The sequence below is a fragment of the Notechis scutatus genome, chromosome 4 (assembly GCF_049901735.1).
Source record: "Notechis scutatus isolate UNSWTSFEM ecotype Mainland chromosome 4, rNotScu1.2, whole genome shotgun sequence".
Taxonomy (NCBI): Eukaryota; Metazoa; Chordata; class Lepidosauria; order Squamata; family Elapidae; genus Notechis; species Notechis scutatus.
Window position 1 is genome coordinate 144,579,170 of NC_142012.1, and position 23,164 is coordinate 144,602,333.

The 23,164-nt window shown below is 36.7% G+C and overlaps 1 protein-coding gene and 1 long non-coding RNA gene across 4 annotated transcripts; one reads left to right on the plus strand and one right to left on the minus strand.

The window, feature by feature from the left end:
- Positions 1-458: 458 nt before the first annotated feature.
- SLC33A1 (solute carrier family 33 member 1) lies at positions 459-18,731 on the minus strand. Of its 2 annotated transcripts, none has more exons than XM_087965224.1 (6): positions 18,590-18,731; positions 9,523-9,713; positions 7,950-8,134; positions 7,027-7,144; positions 6,172-6,387; positions 459-4,245 (listed from the first exon to the last, which is right to left on the minus strand). In XM_087965224.1, the coding sequence occupies exons 2-6, from the start codon at positions 9,601-9,603 to the stop codon at positions 4,078-4,080; spliced, it is 768 nt and encodes a 255-aa protein (XP_087821350.1). In that variant the 5' UTR covers positions 9,604-9,713; positions 18,590-18,731; the 3' UTR covers positions 459-4,077. The 2 variants fall into 2 exon arrangements, with proteins under 2 accessions (XP_087821350.1, XP_026521181.2); XM_026665396.2 differs by lacking the exon at positions 18,590-18,731 and adding an exon at positions 15,286-16,530.
- On the plus strand, positions 16,611-21,821 carry LOC113412513 (uncharacterized). 2 transcript variants are annotated; one of them, XR_015749506.1, is made up of 3 exons: positions 16,611-17,209; positions 18,684-18,838; positions 20,905-21,821. It is a non-coding gene; the product is annotated as an uncharacterized LOC113412513 (long non-coding RNA). The 2 variants fall into 2 exon arrangements; XR_015749507.1 differs by lacking the exon at positions 18,684-18,838.
- Positions 21,822-23,164: the final 1,343 nt, after the last annotated feature.

Below are 23,164 nucleotides of genomic sequence, written 5' to 3' on the forward strand. Positions count from 1 at the left end.
CTAAGGGGAGGAGAACCTTTCCGCTCTCCAATTTTTTTCAAGTTTCTCTCTTTAAGTTTTGGAAAAAAATAGGTATTGCTTTACATTTTTATGTAACCATGTTCAGAAGCAGAACCATCTTCAGAAGCTTTGGAAATTACTTTGGAAATTGAATATTTAGAAAGAAACTGCATGATCAAGAAACCAGGCAAACTATTCACTGCTTTTCTGTTCAAAATCACTATTTGTACTGAAGCACAACTTTCCCGTTTAGCTTACCAATACACAAACAAAAATTAAAAGTTGATCTTGCTTTATTGAAATAAGCAAAAAGAGCTTTCAAGGCTTTGTAACGTGGCATTTTGATAAAAGCACTTGTACCAAGAAAATTGTACTTTGTTCTGTTCTCATGCTTACGAATGCTTAATAAGATTTAAAGCAATGAAAAGCTTTAAATATTTTAAAGAATCCAGTAAACCTTTCTGTTAAATTATCATGAATTTATTTTTGAAGTAAACCATTTTTGAACTTAAAAGACCAGCAGTTTCTTCAAGGTGCTTAACAGTTCAAAAGTGTTTTTTTAAAATGTGCTTATAAGTGCATTTTCTGATTTTATGCTCTACTACCGAATCCCCTCAAAGCTCAATTATCAATTTTTCCAAAATATACATTATACGTTTTCATTCATCAAAATATTTTCAGAGTTACTACCCATCATTAAACTGTTCATAACTAAAAATAAATTTTTAATATTTGAGAATGCTTTTCTTCAATAACCATTCACAACTCATAAAATTACATGGAAATAGATTTGATTGTATTCCATTTTCCCTCAAGTTATTTTATAGGGTATCCAAACCAAGGGAAATAATATACTGCCCACTATTTTTAAAGTCATGTTTGATTAAACTTTGAAGAAAATGAAGTCTTCATAATATCAAGGCAGAATAAAAGCATGGCATGGGTAACTAATACAAACAAAACAAACCCTAACTTTATAAATCTTAATAATGCAAACCAGAATAAATAGTGGCAGACTGCTGATTTAAGTTGCAAATGATAAAAAATTAAGCCTTGATTACCAAATAACATTCTCATCGAAATTCAAATAATTCTTTACAAGTTTCGCCTTTGATACAAGATATTTTAAAAATCACTGATTTTGAAATTTATGATCATATGTTCTCTTTTTAATGAGGTAATTATATTTGATTGTTCCTTTCTAAAAGTTGTTACCAGGGTTTTCTCATTTAATAATTTAGCTGAAATTATTAGATGTATGAGATGTTGAATGTTATTTATTCTAATTCAGTAATTTATTTAATCAAACTTTGGTAAAAAACCACCAGAATATTTCTCAACCAACTTACTTCATTTGGAGTCTGCACAGAAATTATATGAACTAGCACAAAACCTCCCCCCCCACCCAAAAAAAATCTCAGCTTTTACTACCTATAGATACTTAATTCTCATTTAATATTGGTTCAGGTTAAAAACACAAAAACATGTCTTTAACTTATGATAGCCTATAGTATATTTACCATATATATACTGCAAAAATAGAAATATTACCCAGGTTATATGAGTAAAGATTTGGGGACACTGTTGTACATCAGTAATTAGTGCCTAAAAGTAAAATTTAAAAAAGCTTTAACCCATGACTCTTAGAAGCGAGGCTTATAGTAAGCCTCCCTTGAAATGTGAATATATTTGTGTTTTTGTGTTTGTATAAAGCCTTGAAAACTGTATTTAGAAATAATTGCTTAATTTGTATCTGTGCGGGACATACCTGGGACATATTCTGATTGTGTACTAAGATCTAAACCAACCATATACAAAATATATAAAAGCCCTAGGACAGGTTGGGGGAACCAATGCCGTATCTCACAAGCTGGGTTTTTTTTTTTAGATTGAGGGGCACAAGAAATGGATTTAGATTTGGCTATCAAGACTAAAATAATTATTTTAAACTTATTTTTGCATTTCAAAAGTGAGTTTAATGCTTATGGAAAGGAGAATGCTGTTTGAGAAACATCACCCCCAGTCTCCTTGAGCACATTTTTTTTAATGTCAACTTTTATAATTCAGGTGATATTTCAAATCTCATATTCTTAAAAACTTAACTTTATTGATTCTGAATTTTATCAACTTACATAATTTATTTTACATTGCCAGAGTTTTGTTTAAATGGATAACCTTTATTTATTTTGGCACATTGTATTAACAGTAATACAGAATAGGAAAACATAAAAAGGCTATTTCATCATTTATGGTGAATACTCCTGGTTATACAGTTTTTCTTAGAAGAAAGCCCTGCCCCTGCTGAAAAGGCCTAGAAACAACTAATGTTTTAACAGAACTCTTATCTGGAAGAAGGAAATCCTGAGAAGAATTCTTTTAAATATTTCTCCTTTCCTATTGTCTCATCTCTAGCCACCTATCCCTGGCCTTCATATTTTAGCATATTCACTATATTTATTAAAACCATTAATTATGACTATTGTATTTGTGCTAATCTATGCAATAAAAATAAACCAAATTTAAGGAAATCCAAATCAAATTGTTGTAAAGTATTAATGAAAATGAAGTCTCTTTATTGTGAGCACTATGGAGTTTTCATTCAAGTTACCAAATTTGATTGTTCATCTGATTATTACTATATTTTATAATATAACATATTATACTATTTAATTATATGTTATCAGTATCTTAGAGGAGCATGTCAGAATTTCTATCGCAAATTCTAAGAGAAGTGTCAACCAAACACTTTAACACGTTATCTTGATAAAGTTAAAATGTATTTGAAAACTAACCTTATTTTTATTTTCTTTGAAGTATTTCCTCTTCATTTCATTGCAACACACATCTGTGTGTATTTTAAAAAATATATTTTCTAACATAAATATTAGAAGTTTAAAATTTATTCACTCTGAAAAGAGCTTCAAACAGAACAGTGTAAATCATAAAAAGATTCACATGGAATCAAAAATGTCAATTTCAGAAAGAACTGACTTATTGAAATAATGAGTAAAACTGAGACAGTATATATCCCTGGTATGAGGGCTTCAATATTTCTCCCTAGTGTCAAAAGTATGACACCATTTTAGTTTTGAATAAATGTTCATATGAAAGATGTATACAATACATCAAATGCTATACAGAGCCCATTTCCATATGATATACCTTATATATCATTAGTCTAAAAAATGTCCTCTAATGTTAATTGAAACAATTACTTAGATTCCTGACATCAGCAGAAATGGGTATATCTTATGAGAATGACACTTATATTCTAAAATTTAACAGTACAGATATTTGATCACCATCTTACATAACTTGTTTCCAGAAGGCACTAAATATTCCGCTTAGTCCTATTTGGGTCCCATACGCAAAAAAAAAAAAAAAAAAAAGTATTCTCCATTCTTCATAAACCATAAGTTTGGTTTTTAATCAATTTTATATCTGATTCTAATATTTTGAAAAACTTCAGAACCAATTAATATGCCTCTGTGGCTTGGGGCTATTTATGCTGTAAACTATTAGTACTGTACCAAATCTGAACTTTAAAAGAAAAAAAAAAGCATATCTCTATTAAAAATATATTAATTTTTTTTATAAATCTTCATAGGAGCAAGGCAAAAAAAAGATAGAATCTGTTATCCTCATTGTTTTGACCTATTTAGAATTACGGTAAGCAATATAAAACATATACATATATATAAACCTTTTTTTCTTTCTAAAGTATTTTAACCAGGTAGATTCAATATTTATTATAAATTAAAATTATTGTAAGTTCCTTTAAAGATATTTTTTTTTCTTCAAAGGTAACTTTAAGGACATAAGAGACAACAACTGTAATTTAGAATAGTAACAGATTTTAAATGTTTTTTATAAAGTAATTTAAAAAACAACTTTAAGGGTAAGAAGGGCAAACTTTATAATTGATCCGTACAGTACTTAACTTGACTTTAGCTTTTGTAAAGTCATTTGGCATGTATAAATTGACCATTTTTAGTGTGGATACTTGTTCTCTTGTATATTTGTTATATGACAAAACTATAGCAATTTTAGCCAGTCTTTTGTGATATTTCATTTTCATTAACTGATTCTTCTGCATTTCCATGACGCCGGTTGCTCATCCTGCAGCCTTTTCAGTCTGGGCCCAAGAAACAGCCACCAAGCAAATCCCAATACTATGCATGTTATGGATTCCACATAATAACCATCCAGAGTAATAGCACAAGTTCCACCTTCTTTTGAGCAAAGCTGTAATACAAAAAAACAGAGGAAGGGAGGAAGGGGTGGGTGGGATAGTGAACAAGTGATAAGTTTATCAGGCATAGATAAACAAATTGTTTTTGACCTATGTAGCACATTAAAACATTTTTCTGAATGCGTAACTTCCATTGTTTTAATGTGCATCATTTAAAAAGTGTGTAAAATATTTAAAAATGGACTAAGCTGCTGAGAATATTTGTTGACAACCTACAATCTTTGGCCTAATTTCAAAAGACTTTGTAAGAATATATATATATTACCTATTACATGAGGAAGAAAGAGGAGCACTACAAAACTGGAGATTCATCTTTGAATCTGAAGGTGGAGTAAGTAAGAAGAGCTAGGGATGTTTTAATTTGGATTTTTTTTTTTTTTTTTTTACGAACAGGAGTTTTGTCTTGATGGCCTAAAATGGTCACCCTCATCATAAGCTTTCCCCATGGTATGGTACAAAACGGAAAAACAAAACAGAACTATAATTACAAATCAGTTCAATAAAATGAGCTAATTACAGATAGTGCTCAATTTACAATTATTATTGAGACTTGAATTTTGGTCCTAATTCATTTTGGTTGTAAGTCCAGGTACCCATGTGAGTAGACTTTTTTTACTGTTTTTATAGCAGTCACTAAGCGAATCATGCAGTTCTAAGTCAGAATCATGCCGTTATTAAGCAGTCATGCAGTTAAATGAATCCATTCTCCCAAATTGTGTGTGTGGGGGGGGGTGTCAGCAAAAACCAGCAGAAAATAGTCACATGGCCATAGGATGCTGCAACTGCTCAAAAGTGCTCGTTTCTAAGTGCCTAAAATGCAATCATGTGATTGAGGGGAGTGTGAGATTTTATAACAGCCAGAAGTGCTTTTACAGGCTGTGAAAAGCACACTTTCTGAGGCCCCAGGACACTGCAAGCAACTGAATTTTGATCACATGACCACAGGAATGCTGCAAATAGTCGTAAGTCTGAAAAATGGTCATAAATCATTTTTCTCAGTGCCACTGTAACTATGGTCACTAAATGAACTGTTGTAAGTCAAGGATTACCTGTATTTGGTTCCATTACTTTGCTCTCTCCATGTAAATTATTGTTTTTATTGTTTTAAAATGTTCTTAGTTTTAACCGCATTATGTTTATTGATTTATAAGCCACCTAGTGTTACTGACTGAGATGGGCAACTATAACAATTGATGGATTGATTGAATGTTTTAGCCAGGCACACCGAAGTCATCTATAAATGGTATTTTTATATTGTTTTTGATAATGTGCCATCAACTTAAATGTTCCCTTTTAGCAACTATACAAACAGACCTTTTTCCAGGATATCTTTTTCTAACCTGTAAAAATATTATTCATGGCTTTCCGAAGAAGTTTAGATATCAGCCCAATTTGGCTTAATGTTACTTCTTTTGGAATCTTTAATCACAACTAGTTTGGAGTAAACAGGAAATTATGATCAATGCAAGGTGTCCAATTTGTTTGCCAGTACCATTCTGATGCAATGCATGGTGTAAATTACATAGTGTTCACAAGGGTTGCATGTAATCCAAAGTAATCAGGTCAATTTGTGATTATCTAAATGCAGCTATTACGCTCACAGTTAAGGAAAACAATTAAAAAAATGTGGATTGCAGCCAAAGTAGAAGAGATTGATCAAGAAAATAGTTTTAATCATTGTGCTGCAATTGAATTATTAGCAGAGCAAAAACACTCTAGGTGGACCAATGAAACATGGGATCCAGTAAGACAAAGGAGAAGTACCTCACTAGCAAGCAGGATGCAAATTCAAACTAACAATTTATTTAAAAACTTTCTAAAGGGGCTCATAATCCATTTTATATTTATAAAATCAGCCTGAAAATCTAGTATCACCATGCTACCATTAAGATGGGGAATCTGTTTTGCACCAAACTTACCTCTGCAGCAGCTGAAGTCCCACAGCTGTGACCTTGAATTCCAACACATTGCTTCACTGTAAGTGGGTCCACAAGCCACAGAGCTACTGTGGCTGGCCAGTTTCCTCCCAGATTGGATACCGTGTTAAGCAGTGTCATGTACGTTCCTCCAATGAGTGGGTCACTAACTTTGGCGTTGAAAGCCATTATAGCAACATACATGCTGTATACAGTAACCTGGAAGACAGTAAGCACCAAGGTATGACATGATTTTTTATTCAAAACATTAATATCCTGCTCTTCTAGAATTGGGATAAGAACCTTTTTTTGCTCCTGAGAGCACAAATAACAGATTCCAATACATCTCATTTCTATCCCATTGTATTAAAAGAACCTTGTAAGATTCTGGTTGTTAATGAACTCCACCAGGATTGTTCCTTGCATAATGAAACGATTAATTATATGACAAAAAATTGCTATGAATCACATAACTTTTTAGCAATTAATGCACACCTCTCCACCCAATTAGTCAATCAAAATGAAATTGCACTGTGTGTACAAATATGCATACACACATATATATATATATATATACTGTACATAAGTACATACATACACATCTGCATGCACATATATGTGTGTATGTATAAGCTATACACATTTCAAAAGTGATTCTGAAAAATGTTTTGAATCTCCACAATGGCAGCATTAAAGAAGACTACAACTGTTATTTATTAAAGCAACTCAGCATTTTTCAGGCTTACATGTGAGCCTAAACAGAGATGCTACTGCTTTCAATAATCCATTCATTAAAGATCCAGGACTTCTTGAATAACTAATAATAACTAATAACTCCACCCATGTATGCAACCTTACCTGATGTAAGGCATAACTCAGCAATAATATAATGTAGTAATAGATTGGAAATCCTCCTTCATATTTTACTCTGGGAGTCCACCAAAACAGGAGTGCAAATTCTAATCCAAACAGTAGCCTACAACAAAAATATGAGAATATTTTTAATTAATAATGAAACTGTTTCTGTGATATACAGAACCACATGACTATCTGATTTTCAAAGTTTTAAATCAAAGTTATGAGTGGGAGGTAACTTTAATTCACGAACAAAAGGGTCATCTTCTGGTGTGAATATGTGAATTGAGAAACATGAAGACACAGATGCACTTGGCTGATATCAAGTAAAACATTTCTTCTACACTTCTACAAATAACATAAAACTGATAAATGTTTTTACAGGAAACTGTCGTCCTTACATATCTTGCTTTATTTATACTTTGTGTAGTGTTATGCATGCACTAAGGCTTGTTAAAGAAACAGCAAGATAAAAGTTAAAAGATATGGCTGGTCTAAGTCTGATTTGGTTTAGAGAGGAAATGGAGGGATTCTCGTTCTGTACAAAATAAAAAAACAAGGTGAGACCCACTGTTATTTGGTTAGATCAGGGTTTCTCACTGTGTGGGTTTCAACTCCTAGTATTCTCCAGCCAGTATAGAACCAACAGAGTTGTGCACGATCCTTATTCCTAGGTAAGACAGATTATGTACAGTTGAGATTTGCTACTATGTGTGAACACAATGTCATTTCTTGGTCAATAAAAGGCTGGAGGGAAATGATATGTCCTTAAAGAATTAACATAAGCCTCAGACAGAAAGAAACGTGCTGCTCCAGAGATTTGCCTGTTCTTGAGGTGTGTATCTAACTTTTAATAAATATAAAAATACCATTCCATGTAAAGAGTGCGATATTTATCAGTAAATGTAACAATCTAAACATTTTACCTGAATGGCATGGCTTTATAAAACGTATTCAAGGGCTTTGGTCCTGCGGTGTATTTGCTGATGATCAGGGGCAGTATGATTTGCAATGGAACCATTGGAACAGCAAGCAGAGCTAAATGTTCCTTAGGCACACCTTCTTCTATCAGTTTGAGACCTGTTACAGCATCTGCTGCTGAGAAACCAACCTGGAACATAAAATCTAATTTTATGAAAATTGTTAATTTTAAGACTATTCATTTTAAATTTGTCGATAGCTAATTTTGTAACTTGGTCTTGTTTTTTTACTAGCCTGATAGGGAGGTAAACCACTTTGATTTAAATGAAACTTGTACCCTAGGTCAAGTCAATAATGTGAAATTTATAAAACTATTGATTTGGTCCCAAAAATCTTATACATCCTGTGTACCGTTATGCAACAAGAAATGTACTCAGATATTATTCTTTTTAAATCACTTTGTTTTCCCATCAGAATCTATGGCTTTTCATAAAACATGCTTTAAAAGCTATCCAGCAGCATAGAAAAATCAAGCAGGCAGGCCTTGCTATGCAAACTAGTAATTAAAAATTGTATTTCTTTTAAAATAAAAAATAAATACCACTTGGGATTATAAAAAATGTTTCCCCACAGCAATCATGACCCCTGCACTAGAACATTCCTGTTACAGCTTACACCTTTGTAAGGTGTAAGATGTAACCTGTCACAACATTAGGGTTACCGTACTTGACTTATGAGTCACCTATCAGCGACTGAAGTAACAATGGCGCTGAATGATTGGTAGTCCTAGCATCACCATTGTCGTGTCATCGTGATCTGGGCATTTAGCAATTGGTTTGCACTTGATCCTGTGATCACTATTTGCAACCTTCCCTGCTGGCTTCTGCAGAACGTTAATGGGAAAGTTGTCAGGGAAGGTTGTAAGTTGCTGGGGTAAATCTCCCTCACCCGTGCTTTGTGTACCATCTCTGACCTTTGTGCACTCTCCCCAGCCTTCACCATACCTCTCACATATCCCTTTACTTTTCCTCACCCTCACTGCACTTTATGAACTCCCTCAATGCACCCTTCATACGTCCTTTCCAAACTTTGTGCATGTTCCCCATTCTTTGTTGCATCTCTCATGCAATCCCTCACACTCTTGCACACCCTCCCTAAACTTCACGGTGCCTTCCTTGCACTCCTTCCGCCACTCGGCAGAAGACACTTACCTGCCTGCCAACCTAGGACTTACAGCATCCTGACAGCTTCCCCGCCGGTTTTGCTTGTGGGAAGCCAGCAGGAAGTTGCCTCACCTAATGACCACAAGTTTCAGTTAATGACAGGAGCCAGAACTGCAGGAACTGCCATTGCCAAGTGATGTCATGGCACTCTATAAATACATCACTTTGTGACAGAAATTCCAGTTCCAAATGCCATCATAAGTCAAAGACTCCCTGAATAGTGTTCATGTTTTCTAGTGATCATCTGACTCATAATGATTTAATAAGACTGACACATAAGTCTATAGATAAATAATCTTTTGCAAAAATGGCTCAAATTCCCAACTGGAAACTATTGTACAAATTATTTACTCACTTTTGCTGTTAAGATCAGGGCACAAAATGTAAGGACAGATGGCATTTTGATTATTGAAAAAAGCAGTCTGTATGTATCCATGATTCCTTTTGTCTCTTCTTTTGATGGTGTTACTGTCTTGTTTTCCTTTTTCAAAAGCGCAACCAATGTAGTAGTTATTAAAAAAACAGCACTCCAGAAAAAGAGGAAATCTGAAACAATATTCATTCATAATCCAAATTTTTCATTAATGACCTTTTATGATAGCCTTCTTTGCAGATTCTTTGAGTCTTATGAAACTATAGTGGAACATATCTAAAGAAACCAGACAGCGGCAAGTCACTATATTCTAAGCACATAATAAACACCAAATTTTACAGATACTATGACTAGACTTGAACCATATAAAATAATGTATCACCCAAATATGGACATGTGCATTACAGATGTTGCCTGCACTTAACATACTTTTTTATTCAAGGGTATAACTCACTTAGATGAGGGTCAATTTAATGTGCTAGTTAAGGATCCAGTTTAGAAACCAGGTTGCATCTTGTTATACAATACTATCTCTTTGACTAAGATCAGTTGTTGCACTTTCAAGACAATGCTGGATCCCACTTAGCATTCTCCATCAGTCAATAACTTTTGAAGGAGACAGCATCATGAACAGCACTGAGATTAGGACACCTTTTGCCATCATGATATCCCACAGATGGAACCTAATGTAAAAATGCTTGAGCGGTCACCTCTTCATCTACTGAGTCACTTCCATCAATAGATGATGAAATTGAGTGGATCACCAATCTTGTACACTATGAGCTCTGTGAAGCACTATTGTCTCCTTCTTCGCAAATACAGCTATAGCTACTATGTAATTACATATCTGCAAGAGGGAGCTAAAGGCCTTGGGAATGTACATCAACAGCTGGGAAACCTTGACCTCTGATCGTTCAGCTTGGAGGCTAAAGACACAGCATGGCCTTCTTCAATCTGAAGAGACACTCGCTTGGCAGGCTGAGGCAAAGAGGCAGTCCCGGAACCAGTGAAATGGGGGGCTGGACAGGAGACAGATTGTATCTGTCCTCAGTGTGGAAGGGATTGCAACTCTTCAATTAGCCTTTTTAGCCACACAAGATGCTGTTTTAGGACCTCTTTTCAGAGCACAATACCATAGTCTCTTGAGACTGATGGTTGCCAATGATTAATAATCTTCACAATATAACACTTCCCATAGTTTTGAGGAGGAAAAAGAAGAAGAATGTGCCATGCTTCCTTATTTGATCCTTATTTGGAGATGGCGCTGCTCATTTCACCAATAGAATGAAGGAACACTATTCTTTTATTCTTCATTCTTTTGTTCTAGTCATTTTTTTAAAAATAGAGTATATGCAGAAATGCTAGTTATTCATTCCTTTTTGTTCATCTCTGCCTTATTCTATAGCCAAAATAAAATAATATATGAGAGCAAAAAATCTGAAGTAGTCAAAATACATTATCCTTATTTCTGCTTTTTACTTGCATATATGGTGAATTTTTGTTGATTTTTCAATCATTTTCTGGGGCTCTTATGCCTAACATTCCAATTTCAACAGTTCCATTATCTGCAGTTGAATGTTGAAATGTAACCCCCCATGAGTAACTGGATCTACCTGTATAACTTCACTTTGTTTGGATTTTCTTTGATACTTGATATTATTTTCTTTCCTTACAAAGTAAGAGATTTAAGTTTCACTCTGTCGAGGTTACAATGGGATTGTTTGTTACCTTTAACACATACACCAGCTGTACAGTATAGTTACTATCATGAGGAAGTATATAAATTGATGCAGATACATCAAAAGTAGACAGATTTGATAGAGTTAAGAACATATACAAATAGTATGGTGGCTTGGCAGAATACCCATACAGGTTTATGTAATTCTGTATTTATATAATTATTTCTATAACAATAAATTCCAAAGGTGCTTTTTTAAGGAAGCAACTGCACTTTCTTGTTTTTTCTTAGGATGTTTTGCTTCTCATCCAAGAAGCTTCTTCAGTTCTGACAGGATAGTGGGGAATGTTAGAGTTGAAGAAGCTTCTTGGATGAAAAAAACAAGAAAGTCCAGTTGCCTCCTAAAAAAAGCACCTTTGGGACAATTATGGCCTGGATGACTGAGACTACAGAGATATAACAATAAATGTTTTATATAGCACTACATTTTGTCCAGCTATCAAACATGTTGTGTACCACTAAACACTGTATTATGACAGATCATTTAATTAAAATGGCTAATGGGAAAAATTCTAACCTAATCCTAACTTACTGCATTTCCATGGTCAAATCACTGATCCCTCTATCGAAAGGACGGGTTAGCTTGGCAATGATTTATTTATGACTGACCCATGCTGACTCCTGTAAAGCAATGCATTATGTTCTAAATGCTCACAGACTGCTTAGCAATCTGTTTCAATTTTGCCCACTATCAGCATCATTCCAGAGTTGTAAAAAACAGCTGGAAAAAACTAAAGAAGCAAGAACATGGATTTCAGGACGGTATTATTAATGCTAGTCTGAGATAAATACAGAATCTTTAAAACTGTTAAAAATTCCCACCATAGTCTGTAGTAGGCTAATTAAAGGAAATGTATTTGAAATGCTTCATTCCCAAATCTTTTCCATTCAGACTGTGTTGCCTCTTCTTGGATAAATGAAATGTTTCACCCTGGTTTCTCATAAACTCTCACACCAGTCAGCTGGATCCTTTCTTCTAAAGGATCCTTACCCTTCTTCATTATACCCACTAACCATGAAAGGACTCTGGGACGACATCTATAAATATTTGAGGACTTGGGTATAATCAGTAGTAGCCAGCTTTTAACCATTTTTTTTTCTTATTTTGAGTTACCACTTTTTAAAAATTAATTGTAAGAAAGGGGCGGGTCCATTATTACTTCTCACTTCCTATTACTCATTCTAACAGTGGACCCGCCCCTTTCTTCTTTACTTATGACAGACTCAAATAAGCCCATTTTGTACATTATACTTTCTAGCTTCCTTTGCATACATCTAGTTCCTTGGTGATACACTCCTTGGTGATTCACCCATCGTCCCCTTCCTATACCTCTTAAATCAAAAGCTACCTATGCTATCCACAAGTTTCCTAAGCTGCCCCCTATTTTTTCCCCCTTGTTGAAACTGAGTGCTGTATTATACTTCCAGTATCTTATAGTTGTACACAACCCATGACTACTTCTTTGAACCTGACAATTTCTGTCCATGGGAACCACTACTTCTCTAAACTTGCTGAAATTGGCTATCTTGAACTCTAATGTGTATGAGAAGTGGTCCAATTTTTCTTACCACAATATTATAGGAAAGTGGCATGGTAACATACTCCCAAAAATTCTATTGCTTTTACTTTTCCAATCAATTTTTCCCTATTGATCAGCATCAGATTTCATTCATTCAATTATTCATACAATGAAGAAAAGCCGGTTCATTTAAAAAAAAAAATTCCATGCTCAATTATCTGGATCTCAATATACATGTTCACTTCCTTCACATGATGTCATACACACATACACATACATTAGTCTAGCTTTTTCCTTTGACACAGTTTATACCACTAAATCTTTAAATACCATGAGTTCAATTTCATTAACACTACGTTATTTTCACATTCCAGCAATAACAAGCTCTTCTTGTTTCCCATATTCTGGATAGAAATGTAACTTGACCTTCCTGATTTATGTGCTTATTAATGATGATTAATGTGATGGTTACACATTCTACATATTGCTCCTCATTATCAGGCTTTCAAGACACCTTCCAAACATCTTCACTTTCAATTTTCTGTTGCCAGGAGTCCCTCAACTTGGAAAAGTATCCCATTATTTAAGAATCTAAACCATTTCCATTGGCATCATCTGGATAGTCTGTTGTTTACTTCCACTAGTCTTCTCTCTCTCTTCTTAGACCATGTTCACCAATGGAAAGGAGAAAGAAAACTTCACCTGTGCCTCAATTTCTTCATCCTCCTGACAAACATTCCATACTACCTTATATGTTTTCAGTGCTGCATCTAGCTGTTTCATGTTTCCACATGAATGACAGAAAGAAATGTTTCTTACTGGACATATCAGTCTTCAACATTTTTCCTTCACATTCAAATTGTATCCCTAGATTCACTTGTCTTCAAAGACTATCCAGTTGACAGATTGCTACTTCAATCTCTCTCAGCAGGAAGTTTCCAATATCTACCTCCCATTGCTTCATTTCCTTTCATTTTTAATATCTGAAGTGTCTTCCTCCTCTGTCTTTGAGGTTTGTAACAGCTGCCATTTCTCCAAGAGTCCAGATACCCACAAGGAAACCCTGAAAAATGTTCTAACAACCATACAAGCATAAAAGCTGTACCCAAGAGACATGAACTTTTGTGTCACATTCATCTACCGCCTTCCCTGCCACTTGGCCTTCCTCTATTTTTCTGGAAAGTTTCTTTTGTCCCTTGTCCTGCCACAGTTTGTTCCTAAGTACAATTCAAAAAATCCCTATCATGCCTGGAAAGTGAGCAAGTTTTGCCTTTGCATTTTTTACTTTCATTTCCCAGAGGCCAATCAACCCACACTTGTAAGATGTAGTCTATCATCTTTAGAAAGGAAAATAAATATGGCATATCAGCTGCAAGGGATGAGAGCAATTCTCTCCAATTTCATATTGCTCTCAACAAACCATAAAAGTGCCTCCCCCAATTCCTTCAGTCAAACTCTTTTTTTTCTCTCTCTCTGGATGCTCATTTATCAATAAGAATTATTCATAAATATTTAATAAATTAGTAGTAAACTTTTGTACTAACTACATGCTTGGATTTCTAATATCCCATTCAAAAAATCTAAAGCACAGGCTCAAGTATTCTAGCTTATCTTGTGTACTGAACTGTATTTGGGGGGGTGTTAGATCAGTTAAACAGAACTGTGACTAAAACTTTATGAATAACAATTCTATGCACACTAGATCTCATATGGATGAAGGAACAAAACTTGCTTCTCAATCCAGCTATTAACTTCAAAAAGATGAAAAGGTATCCTTCCATTTTCTAGAATGTCAATTTGGAGAAATAATATATTCTGATTGCATAAAAATCTCCTAGTCATCCATAATACCAATTACATTGATCAGGAAAAACTGGAACCAACTAGATTTAAGAAAATGATGTTTCTCCCCTGAAGAATAGTTCTAAGAAAGCTCTAAAATTTGGGGACTTTTATCTGTAGGATAAATGTAACATATGCTATTTGGCTTCTTGTCTAGGCCATAAGTATGGGAAGTTTTGCCTTTTTCACTGATATAGTTGGTAACTTTGGACAAGGATAAACTAGCCTGATGTAGCTTCATAAATGAGTGAAAACATTTCAGCTATGATATAACCAATCAGAATACTCTAGATATTCAAATAAAGAAATGCCATCTGGCATGAAGTGCCACATGCCAGATCTTTTATAAAATAACATTCTTAGTAAATATGCTAATACAGAAGCATGTGTTTTCTGTCACACTGATTTTGTATTTTCAAAGCTGGATAGATATGGAAACACTGAAAATTATTGTTCTTCATGTTGTTTTATAAAAAGATCTCGTACAAAACAGACAACTCTCATATTGTCATGAGATGAGCAGCAATATGAATTGTACAATAAATAGGCTCAGAAATAAACCTATCACCATATTTAGATGTGAAATTTTCTAATTTGAAATGGACACAAAAGCCTTAAAACCATAAGACTCTATCCAACATTTACCTGAAAGTGTAACGATTCCTTTGGCTTGTGGCTGAAAACGTAAATACTTGTTACAGAAGGAAGGTGATTCAAGAGCCAGGAACAAGACATTTCCCAAGAAGTAGCCAGCCGTCTGACCCACGGAATTACAAGTGGATGCGTAGCCCACATTTTCTCGTGATAACATAGTCAATGCCCAGCCATCTACAGCTATGTCCTGAGTGGCTGCTAGGAATTCAAAGAGGAAGAAGGTCACAGTAAGGGCCACCACATCTGGGCTTTGGCCATCGACTTCCCCAAGCAGAGAATCCACTCTCATAGACAAGTACATCATAAAAAAACCTATAACGTACTGAGTTGGCACAAGCCAAGACTTTCGGCGACCAAAGTTCTTGAAGTACACAGCGTCCACCAAGGGAGCCCAAAGCAACTTCAGACTGAAAGGCCAGAAGACAAAACTAAAGAAAGCCTGGTCCTTGTAGCTGACATTCTTGCTTTGCAAGATGAGGGGGATGCTGCCAGCAAGCCCCAAAGGAATCCCTTGCAGCACATACAGGAAGAGAAGGAGCAGGATATTGCCAAACTCTGCTCTATAGTTTTGGGGAAGCTCCACTGGCTGGAAATGTGGCTCCTGAAGCAGTGCTTCCCTGTCATCTTTTCCGATAGCGTCCACGGGGCCATCTTCATAGAAATCTAGAGGAGCAGACTTACGCTGCATCCCATCCAAGGCGTTCTGGTAGTTGCCTGGCCGGCGATGCCGGCTATTATCCTTAGAGGAGATGGCTGGGGACATGTCACACACGTAATCCAGCGCTGCTTTGCTTCAGAAGCAGAAGAGGCTGGCCGGCGGTCCTCCCCACCGAAGACCCTTTTCCCTAGCGCTGGTCGCAGGTGGCCAGAGGCTCCCAGGTTAAAGTTCCCCCCTCCCGGCAGATTCCCTGCGGCGGCCTCTCTTTACTTCCGCCGGCCGAGCGGGCAGGTTCCCTCACCACGACAAGGAGAGGAGGACAAACAAGATGCGTCTCTCCCTCTTCGGCATCGGGAAGCGATGGGCCTCCTTTCGGTGACTTGAGAGTATCTCAGCCGGCCTGTGGGATCCACACGATGCCCGCTACAAAACTTCCTTCCCCTCCACCGATTGGCCAACCCTTTTCACAGCCTGGCTGAGTCCGACCCATAAAAGGGTCCTACCTGGAAACATAAGCCTAAGCCGAAGAGGCCGCCAAATCAATAAAACCTCCGCACCGCCGTGGTCTTACTCCATTGGCCGAGGGGGGGATTTCGTCACGAAAGAATTGCCCTATCAGAGAAAGGTCCGGGAGAGGAAAGCGAGAAATAATAAATGGTAGCGGCGATTGCCGGTTAGAGAGGGCGACGCTTCCGGCTCCCTTTAAAGTTACGAGCCATGAATGTTAAGAGGGAGGAGAGACGTCACAGGGAAGAGGTATTAGAGCAGCCTTTACGTATCTTCTACCTACCCCATTGCTCCTCAACCTCCGCAGCTTTTAAGAGGTATGGGCTTCATCTTGGCTTAGGGAATTCTGGGAGTTGAAGCCGGCCTGCTGAAAAGCTGCTGAGGTTGAAAAACACTGGTCCGTCCTGTTACATGTTGCAATGGGAACAGGAAGGGCGGGGTGGTCTAAAGCTACGCTATATACCTAACGTACCTTTATGGCTACCTGCTGCAAAGAAGGGGGCCAGCCTATTCTGGGAAACATTTGAAAGCAGAGCAAGAAGCAAGGGGTGGAAACTAATCTAGAAGACAACCAACGTAGAACTAAGGAGTAATTTCCTAACAGAACAATTAATCAGTGGAACAACTTTACTCCAAAAATTGTGGGTGTTCCAGCACTGGAGATATTTAAGAAGAGATTGGACAAACATTTGTCTGAAATGGTATAGGGCTTCCAGCTTAAACAGAGTGTTGGACTAGAAGATCTCCAAGGTAAGTTCCAACTCTGTTATTCTGTAGATTTTTGTCCATGAGGTGCCAGCTTGGCAATTTAGTTGTCCTCATGCATGCCGCACAAAGGGCTTGACTGGCTAACTCGTGTTAGCTAGGATAGAACAGTATTTCTTAGTGTGGTCTAGGACCCTTGGGATTTCAGATTAACAGAGTTGGAAGGGACCTTGTAGGTCATCTAGTCCAACCCACCACCCAAGCCTACACCCTACACCAGGGATCCCCAACCTTTTCGACGCCGCGCCCGGTTCCGCGCCAGCTGGGCGCCGCGCCCGGTTCGGCGTCAGCTGGCGCCGCCATCTTTTGACGAAAATCACTTCCGGTGACGTCCGAAGTGATTTCAAAAATCGGCGCCAGCGCTTCTGGTGAGCTTTTCGGGTAGAAATGGCTTTCTACCCGGAAAAGCTCACCAGCGCTGGCGCCGCCATCTTTTTGACGAAAATTGCTTTTTTACCAAAAAGATGGCGGCGCCAGCAACCAGCGCCCGGTAAGGCTTGTTCCAGTCGCACGGTCCGCGGACCGGCGGTTGGGGACCCTGCCCTACACCATTTCTGACAAATGGCAGTCCAATCTCTTCTCGAAAGTCTCAAATGATGGCGCTCCCACAGCTTCCAAAGGCAAGCTGTTCCATTGGTTGATTGTTCTCACTGAAAGTTTCTCATTTCCAGGTTGAATCTCAGGGGTCCTCCAAATCAGAATTATGTGCCAGCCTATGTTGAAAAATAATACAATATTAAAATCCTGTCAAACTACTGTGGCAGCAAATGAATCAGTTTAAATTTCTAATACAGTAAATATCATTAATTATAGCCAATACAACAAAAGCTCTTTTGGAATCCTCAATTTTTAAAAGCAGGAAGGCATCCTGAGAAAAAATGTTGGTCCAAAATATGTTGCAAACCCAGACTGGTAGTTGATTTTTTGGGGCCCCAGTTTGCAGCATGAATTCAGAAAACTGTTGAATTAATATGCCAAAATAGTTATGGATAAACAGGTCATTTGAACATAGCCACTTCACTCAAAGGCAAAGCTCTGAAATCCTCCGTAACATAATCCTCTGAACTCTTGTATGTCTGTTTTGATATTTTTCCACAATGCCTGGAACTGTTCGAACCCAACAAACATTAAAGTCTTACAGGGCTTTAAAGACAACACATTTATTACAGCACTGAGTACTTTCTGAAGCAAACCACACTTTTGAAAGTGAGTTATAAGCATATTTTAAATAATCCTTAATCACAAGCAGAGAGTTTTCTAAATATAATACATAGTTAGATATACAAAAACATGGGTACACAAGGAGAAGGGAGATACAGAATAGATTATTACAAACATATAACAATGAAAATTTAAAAGATATACCGTATGTTTTGCACTATAAGACACTCCAGACTATAAGACGCACATTAGTTTGACAAGGAAAACAAGGAAAAAAATCTCTGCTTCTGCCACCCAGCATCCATCTGGTATTCATCTGATTAGCGTCTTTGCACAAACAACCTGCTTCCTCCTGTCTGCTGCCTCTGCTGGGGAATGCTGGAGTCTTCACTTCCAAGCAGCTGATTGGCAGTTAGATCAACCTCCTAGAATACCGCCAATCAGCTGTTCTAGGTAATGTGGATCGCCCCCACCTATCACCGTTCACTGCTGCTGCTGCTGCTCAGCACCATCTATTCGCTGCCGCTCAGCACCGCCTGCTTGCCACCGCCATTCGCCGCTAATTGCCACCGCCCGTTTGCCACTGCCCATTCGCCGCCAATTGGCAGTGGTGAACGGGCAGCAATAGGCGATGGCAATCCCTGCCGCCTAGAACAACTGAATGGCGGTATTCTGGAAGGCTGATCCAACTGACAATCAGCTGCTCAGCAGCAAAGGCTTCAGTGTTTTCTGGTGGCAGCAGCAAACGCCACCACACCAACCCCCTGCTCCCCCCACCACAATATTAGCTGTATAAGACGCACAGACATTTCTATCTACTTTTTCTGGGGGGGGGGAGTGCATCTTATAGTGCAAAAAATACGGTACTCAAAAAACCCTGTTTTGTCAAACATGTAATTGACATTCTAAGGCATATATAAAAGGAATCCCATATATCAGAGTGCTTATATTTTAAAGATAGAATATTTACATGTATAAAATGAAACAATATATGAGTATAAGAAATTGGGAGGCAGTGCTATAATTAGGCAAAGTGAGGTTCCTGTATGAAGTAGCTGGTTTTCTGTATCATAACTAGGCAATCAAATACTAGTTATTTAATATATAGTTGTTTTATGCTAGAGAAGGGAAGAGTTATGTGCTGGAATTTCTGCCTCAGATGTCATATAATACAGTGTCTCTTGGATCTATGCATTTGAGGACAACATAAATATCTTAAAATGGGTAATGGGAAACCACAGAAAATTCCCCAGACCAGGTCAAGCAGTTACCAGAAATCAAAGGCACATACACATACGGCATGTAAAATGAGCTTAACTATATCATGACAACCTGGGAAGGCTGTCACTGAATCAACATCGCAAGTTCTGTTGAGCTGTCCACTATCTATTCTGAATTATGATACTTCTTGATAAATTTATTTGTGAAATTTGCCGCCTATCTCGACATGGGGCTTCTCTAGGGAGCTTATAATATTAAAAAGGAAGAAAATGAAAGGAATATAAACAGAAGAGAAGTAAAATAAAAGAACAATAAAATAAACAATGAAAAATAACATCATGAGAATACATCAATATCAGAGGTGGTATTCAGCAGATTCTGACCAATTCTGGAGAACCAGTAGCGGAAATTTTGAGTTGTTCAGAGAACCAGCAAATACCACTTCTGACTGGAGATTTTACAGTATTCTTCCCCTGCCACGCCCACCAAACCACACCCACAGAAGCGGTAGTAAAAAAATTTGAATCCCACCACTGATCAATATGATAAAAGATGGACCACCCGAGAGCAAGGGGAGGGGAGGTGGGAGTCTACCATCAATCCAACACCCTCCTCCAGCTTGGCACTGTAGCAAATATATGGAAGAAAATACATTTTTGTCAATCAACTTCAAAGGAAGTGGCAAAATATTATCCAGTCATGATCTCTCTAGTCTAGTGAAATTGCAAATATAATTAGATCCTGATAGATTTTCTCCATGTTAGAAGGCAATTACATACACACTTTTCCTTTTGATATTTTAGTTTCAATTATGTTTTATTGGATGTTCTATATAAATTCTACATAACCTTAAAAAAAATCTATGATCTCAAGGAGGCATCGATTTTTTTTAAATGAGACATTCTTATGTGATTGTTTATTTTACACAATATTCTGAAGTCATCCTTTTTAAAGCGTGCAATAGCAATTTATGTAACATAAAATCAATATTTGTCACCAGAGGTATCTGGATATAACAGAGACATAATGTTTATAAATTTCTCATGAGCAAAACCTCCATAGCAATGTCAAAAAAGACTGTATTCACATAAGACGTAGGTTGGTTTATAGAAACAGTCAGGTAAGAATATTTGTGAAATGATGCAGGGAGTGTTTCTATGACAGCTCCAAGACATGTGGACATCCATATGGAGTGTGAGGCATAAGGCGACCAGCAAAAAAACTCTACAACTTACAAGGCTATTACTGAAGATTAGAATTTCAGTTGTGATGTCACATTGCTCTGTTCACCCTTTTAGCATTGTTGTGGTTTGGAAAAGATGCCTATGGAGTTTCCACCTCCTTCAAGCTACCAAAGCAAAACCTCTGAAGTTTCCAGACTACTGATGTTTTCTCCAAAGACAAAAGCCAATGGTAATGAACTTTCCTGCAAAGAAAATTGCCACAGAATTAAAGTGCCTACTCAAGAAGTCATTATTCATAAATTAGTTTCCATCTGGCTGAGTGTTAAGGGTTATCAGTTAAATCTGGGTGTAATTTTAAAATGGTAGTGCTCAATTTTGGGCATTTCTGTATTAAAACAACACCAATGTATTCATTTATTTTAGTCACTATTGACAGGTGTTATACAATGAAACTTCTGCCAGTTTGATTCTTGGGATTGATGAACTGATTCTCACCTGGATTGTATTCCATGGAGTAAAAACAATATTAACCAAGTCTGGAAAGAAACCAGCATATTTTCTAGCAGTGTTCAAGAAACTATAAAACTTAAAGAGAAATGGAAGGAACTGAATGCCAATTCTAACAAAGAGAGCAAAATGGGGCACAAGAGTACCAGAGAAGTATCATGATAATGTGGAATACAGAAAAAGTATCTGAAGAGACTATTGCAAAAAATATATATAGTAATAATGAAGGAAAACAGTTGCTTCCTTCAATATAGTTAATGAAGAAAAACAGACAAGGTAGAAATTGGGACATCAAGAGTGGAAAGAATACTCAACAAAGATCTGGAGATTGCAGATAAACTTAATGAAATATTGGCATCTGTATTTACCATAAAATGTAAAGGATTGATATCTGAGTCTGTCTTGACCTTGTCAGAAGATATTCTTGGAATCTTTGACTGATTTCAGAGTATCTCCAGCAGAGGAAGTCCTGATGGCACTCCTCCAAGAATTCTTAACTCAAATATAAAGTTGATGACTTCTAACTATCAAGTAATTGTCCTTTGATCCTTTGCAATAAATCTATTTTTTTGAACAAGACACTCTCATAGGAAAGCTTGACTCAAGATACCCTGGAAGCAAGTAACCAGAAAAAAAGAACAAAAAACCTTGTCTTTTCTAGCAAGCTGGGAATTCAGTTACTATATTAACGTGGTCAAATGTGGTCAAAGTTCAAATTTTAGAAAATTAGAAAGGCATTAAGTGTTCAGATAAATTTGAAATAATATTTTGAAATTAGAAATTATAATTAAACTATAAAGCAGTTGTCATTTTATTGTTCTCATCTCATTTTTCTTTTGCTAATTTCCAAGTTCTCTCTTTTCTTCTGCCCCCGCCTTTATTTCCTGTCTGGTAGCACATTAAAGATTGCTGTGCTGCACAGATGGCCTTCACCTCCAGCTCTATGTTTTTCCATGCCGGAAAGATTTGACAAGACTCTCCAATTCAAAGAAAAGAAGTAAGACCTGTCCATTTTTGAAAAATGTGAATGCTACCTTGTTAAAATTCATCTCCTTTGAAAACTTTCCTTTTTAACCTCATGTTGTAATTAATCATGAAAGTTGTCAAACCTCTTCTTTCCTCTTGTAAGATGTCTTAAAATGGCTCAGATAATTCAGAACTTGTTAATTTAGCTACGGTTACTGAAGAAACTCCAAGCAGCTGAATTCCCACAATACATTAGCCTAGTGTAGGCGAATTTTTTTGGCACGTTGCATGAAGACTGAGTTACAACTTTTTTGAATGATACTCTAGATTTAAAAACAAGTTGGAATAAGGCATGTGCTACCCTGAGAATATTCTGGGGCAGGAAGGGCTTTTTCCAGAACATGGAATTCAACCCTTATAGAAAATTGTAACTTGAGTGACTGCAGCTGGAAACATGTTTTTCTTTTACTAAGCTCAGTGAATTTTGAAAAAGAATTACTGATAGAAACACACAACCTTGAACTTCACCCTTGTTAACTTGCCAAGTTAATCAAAACCAAATCAAATTTGTTAAACATCAAACCTGCTGATATCAAAGCTATTGAATTATTTTTCATACTTTTGAATGGTTTTGCATCAGCTGAAAATACAACTACAGATATATTCCTATCTTACAAGTGAATATTGCAAAAGACACACAATTACCTATAACTGATCTCCAGTCATGGTCTATTGTGACAAGGAAGAGCAGATATAGTTATCAATGTCTTCTGGGACTACCAATTCTTAAATTTCAATGTTGCTTCCAATCTGATTCCCAAATAGGAAAAACAGCTTTTTCTAAGGACAGCTGCTAGGGAAAAAAAGAAAAAGAAAGTGTGCTTCCAACCTGATGCTCTCC

Bases quoted from the DNA above. Each gene is read 5' to 3' on its own strand.
- SLC33A1 (XM_026665396.2), bottom strand. From the start codon at position 16,057: ATGTCCCCAGCCATCTCCTCTAAGGATAATAGCCGGCATCGCCGGCCA. The intron at 8,135-9,522 runs GTGAGTAAATAA...TTTATGTTCCAG, and splicing joins CCCTGATCTTAACAGCAAAA to GTTGGTTTCTCAGCAGCAGA. The intron at 7,145-7,949 runs GTAAAATGTTTA...TTTTTGTTGTAG, and splicing joins TATAAAGCCATGCCATTCAG to GCTACTGTTTGGATTAGAAT.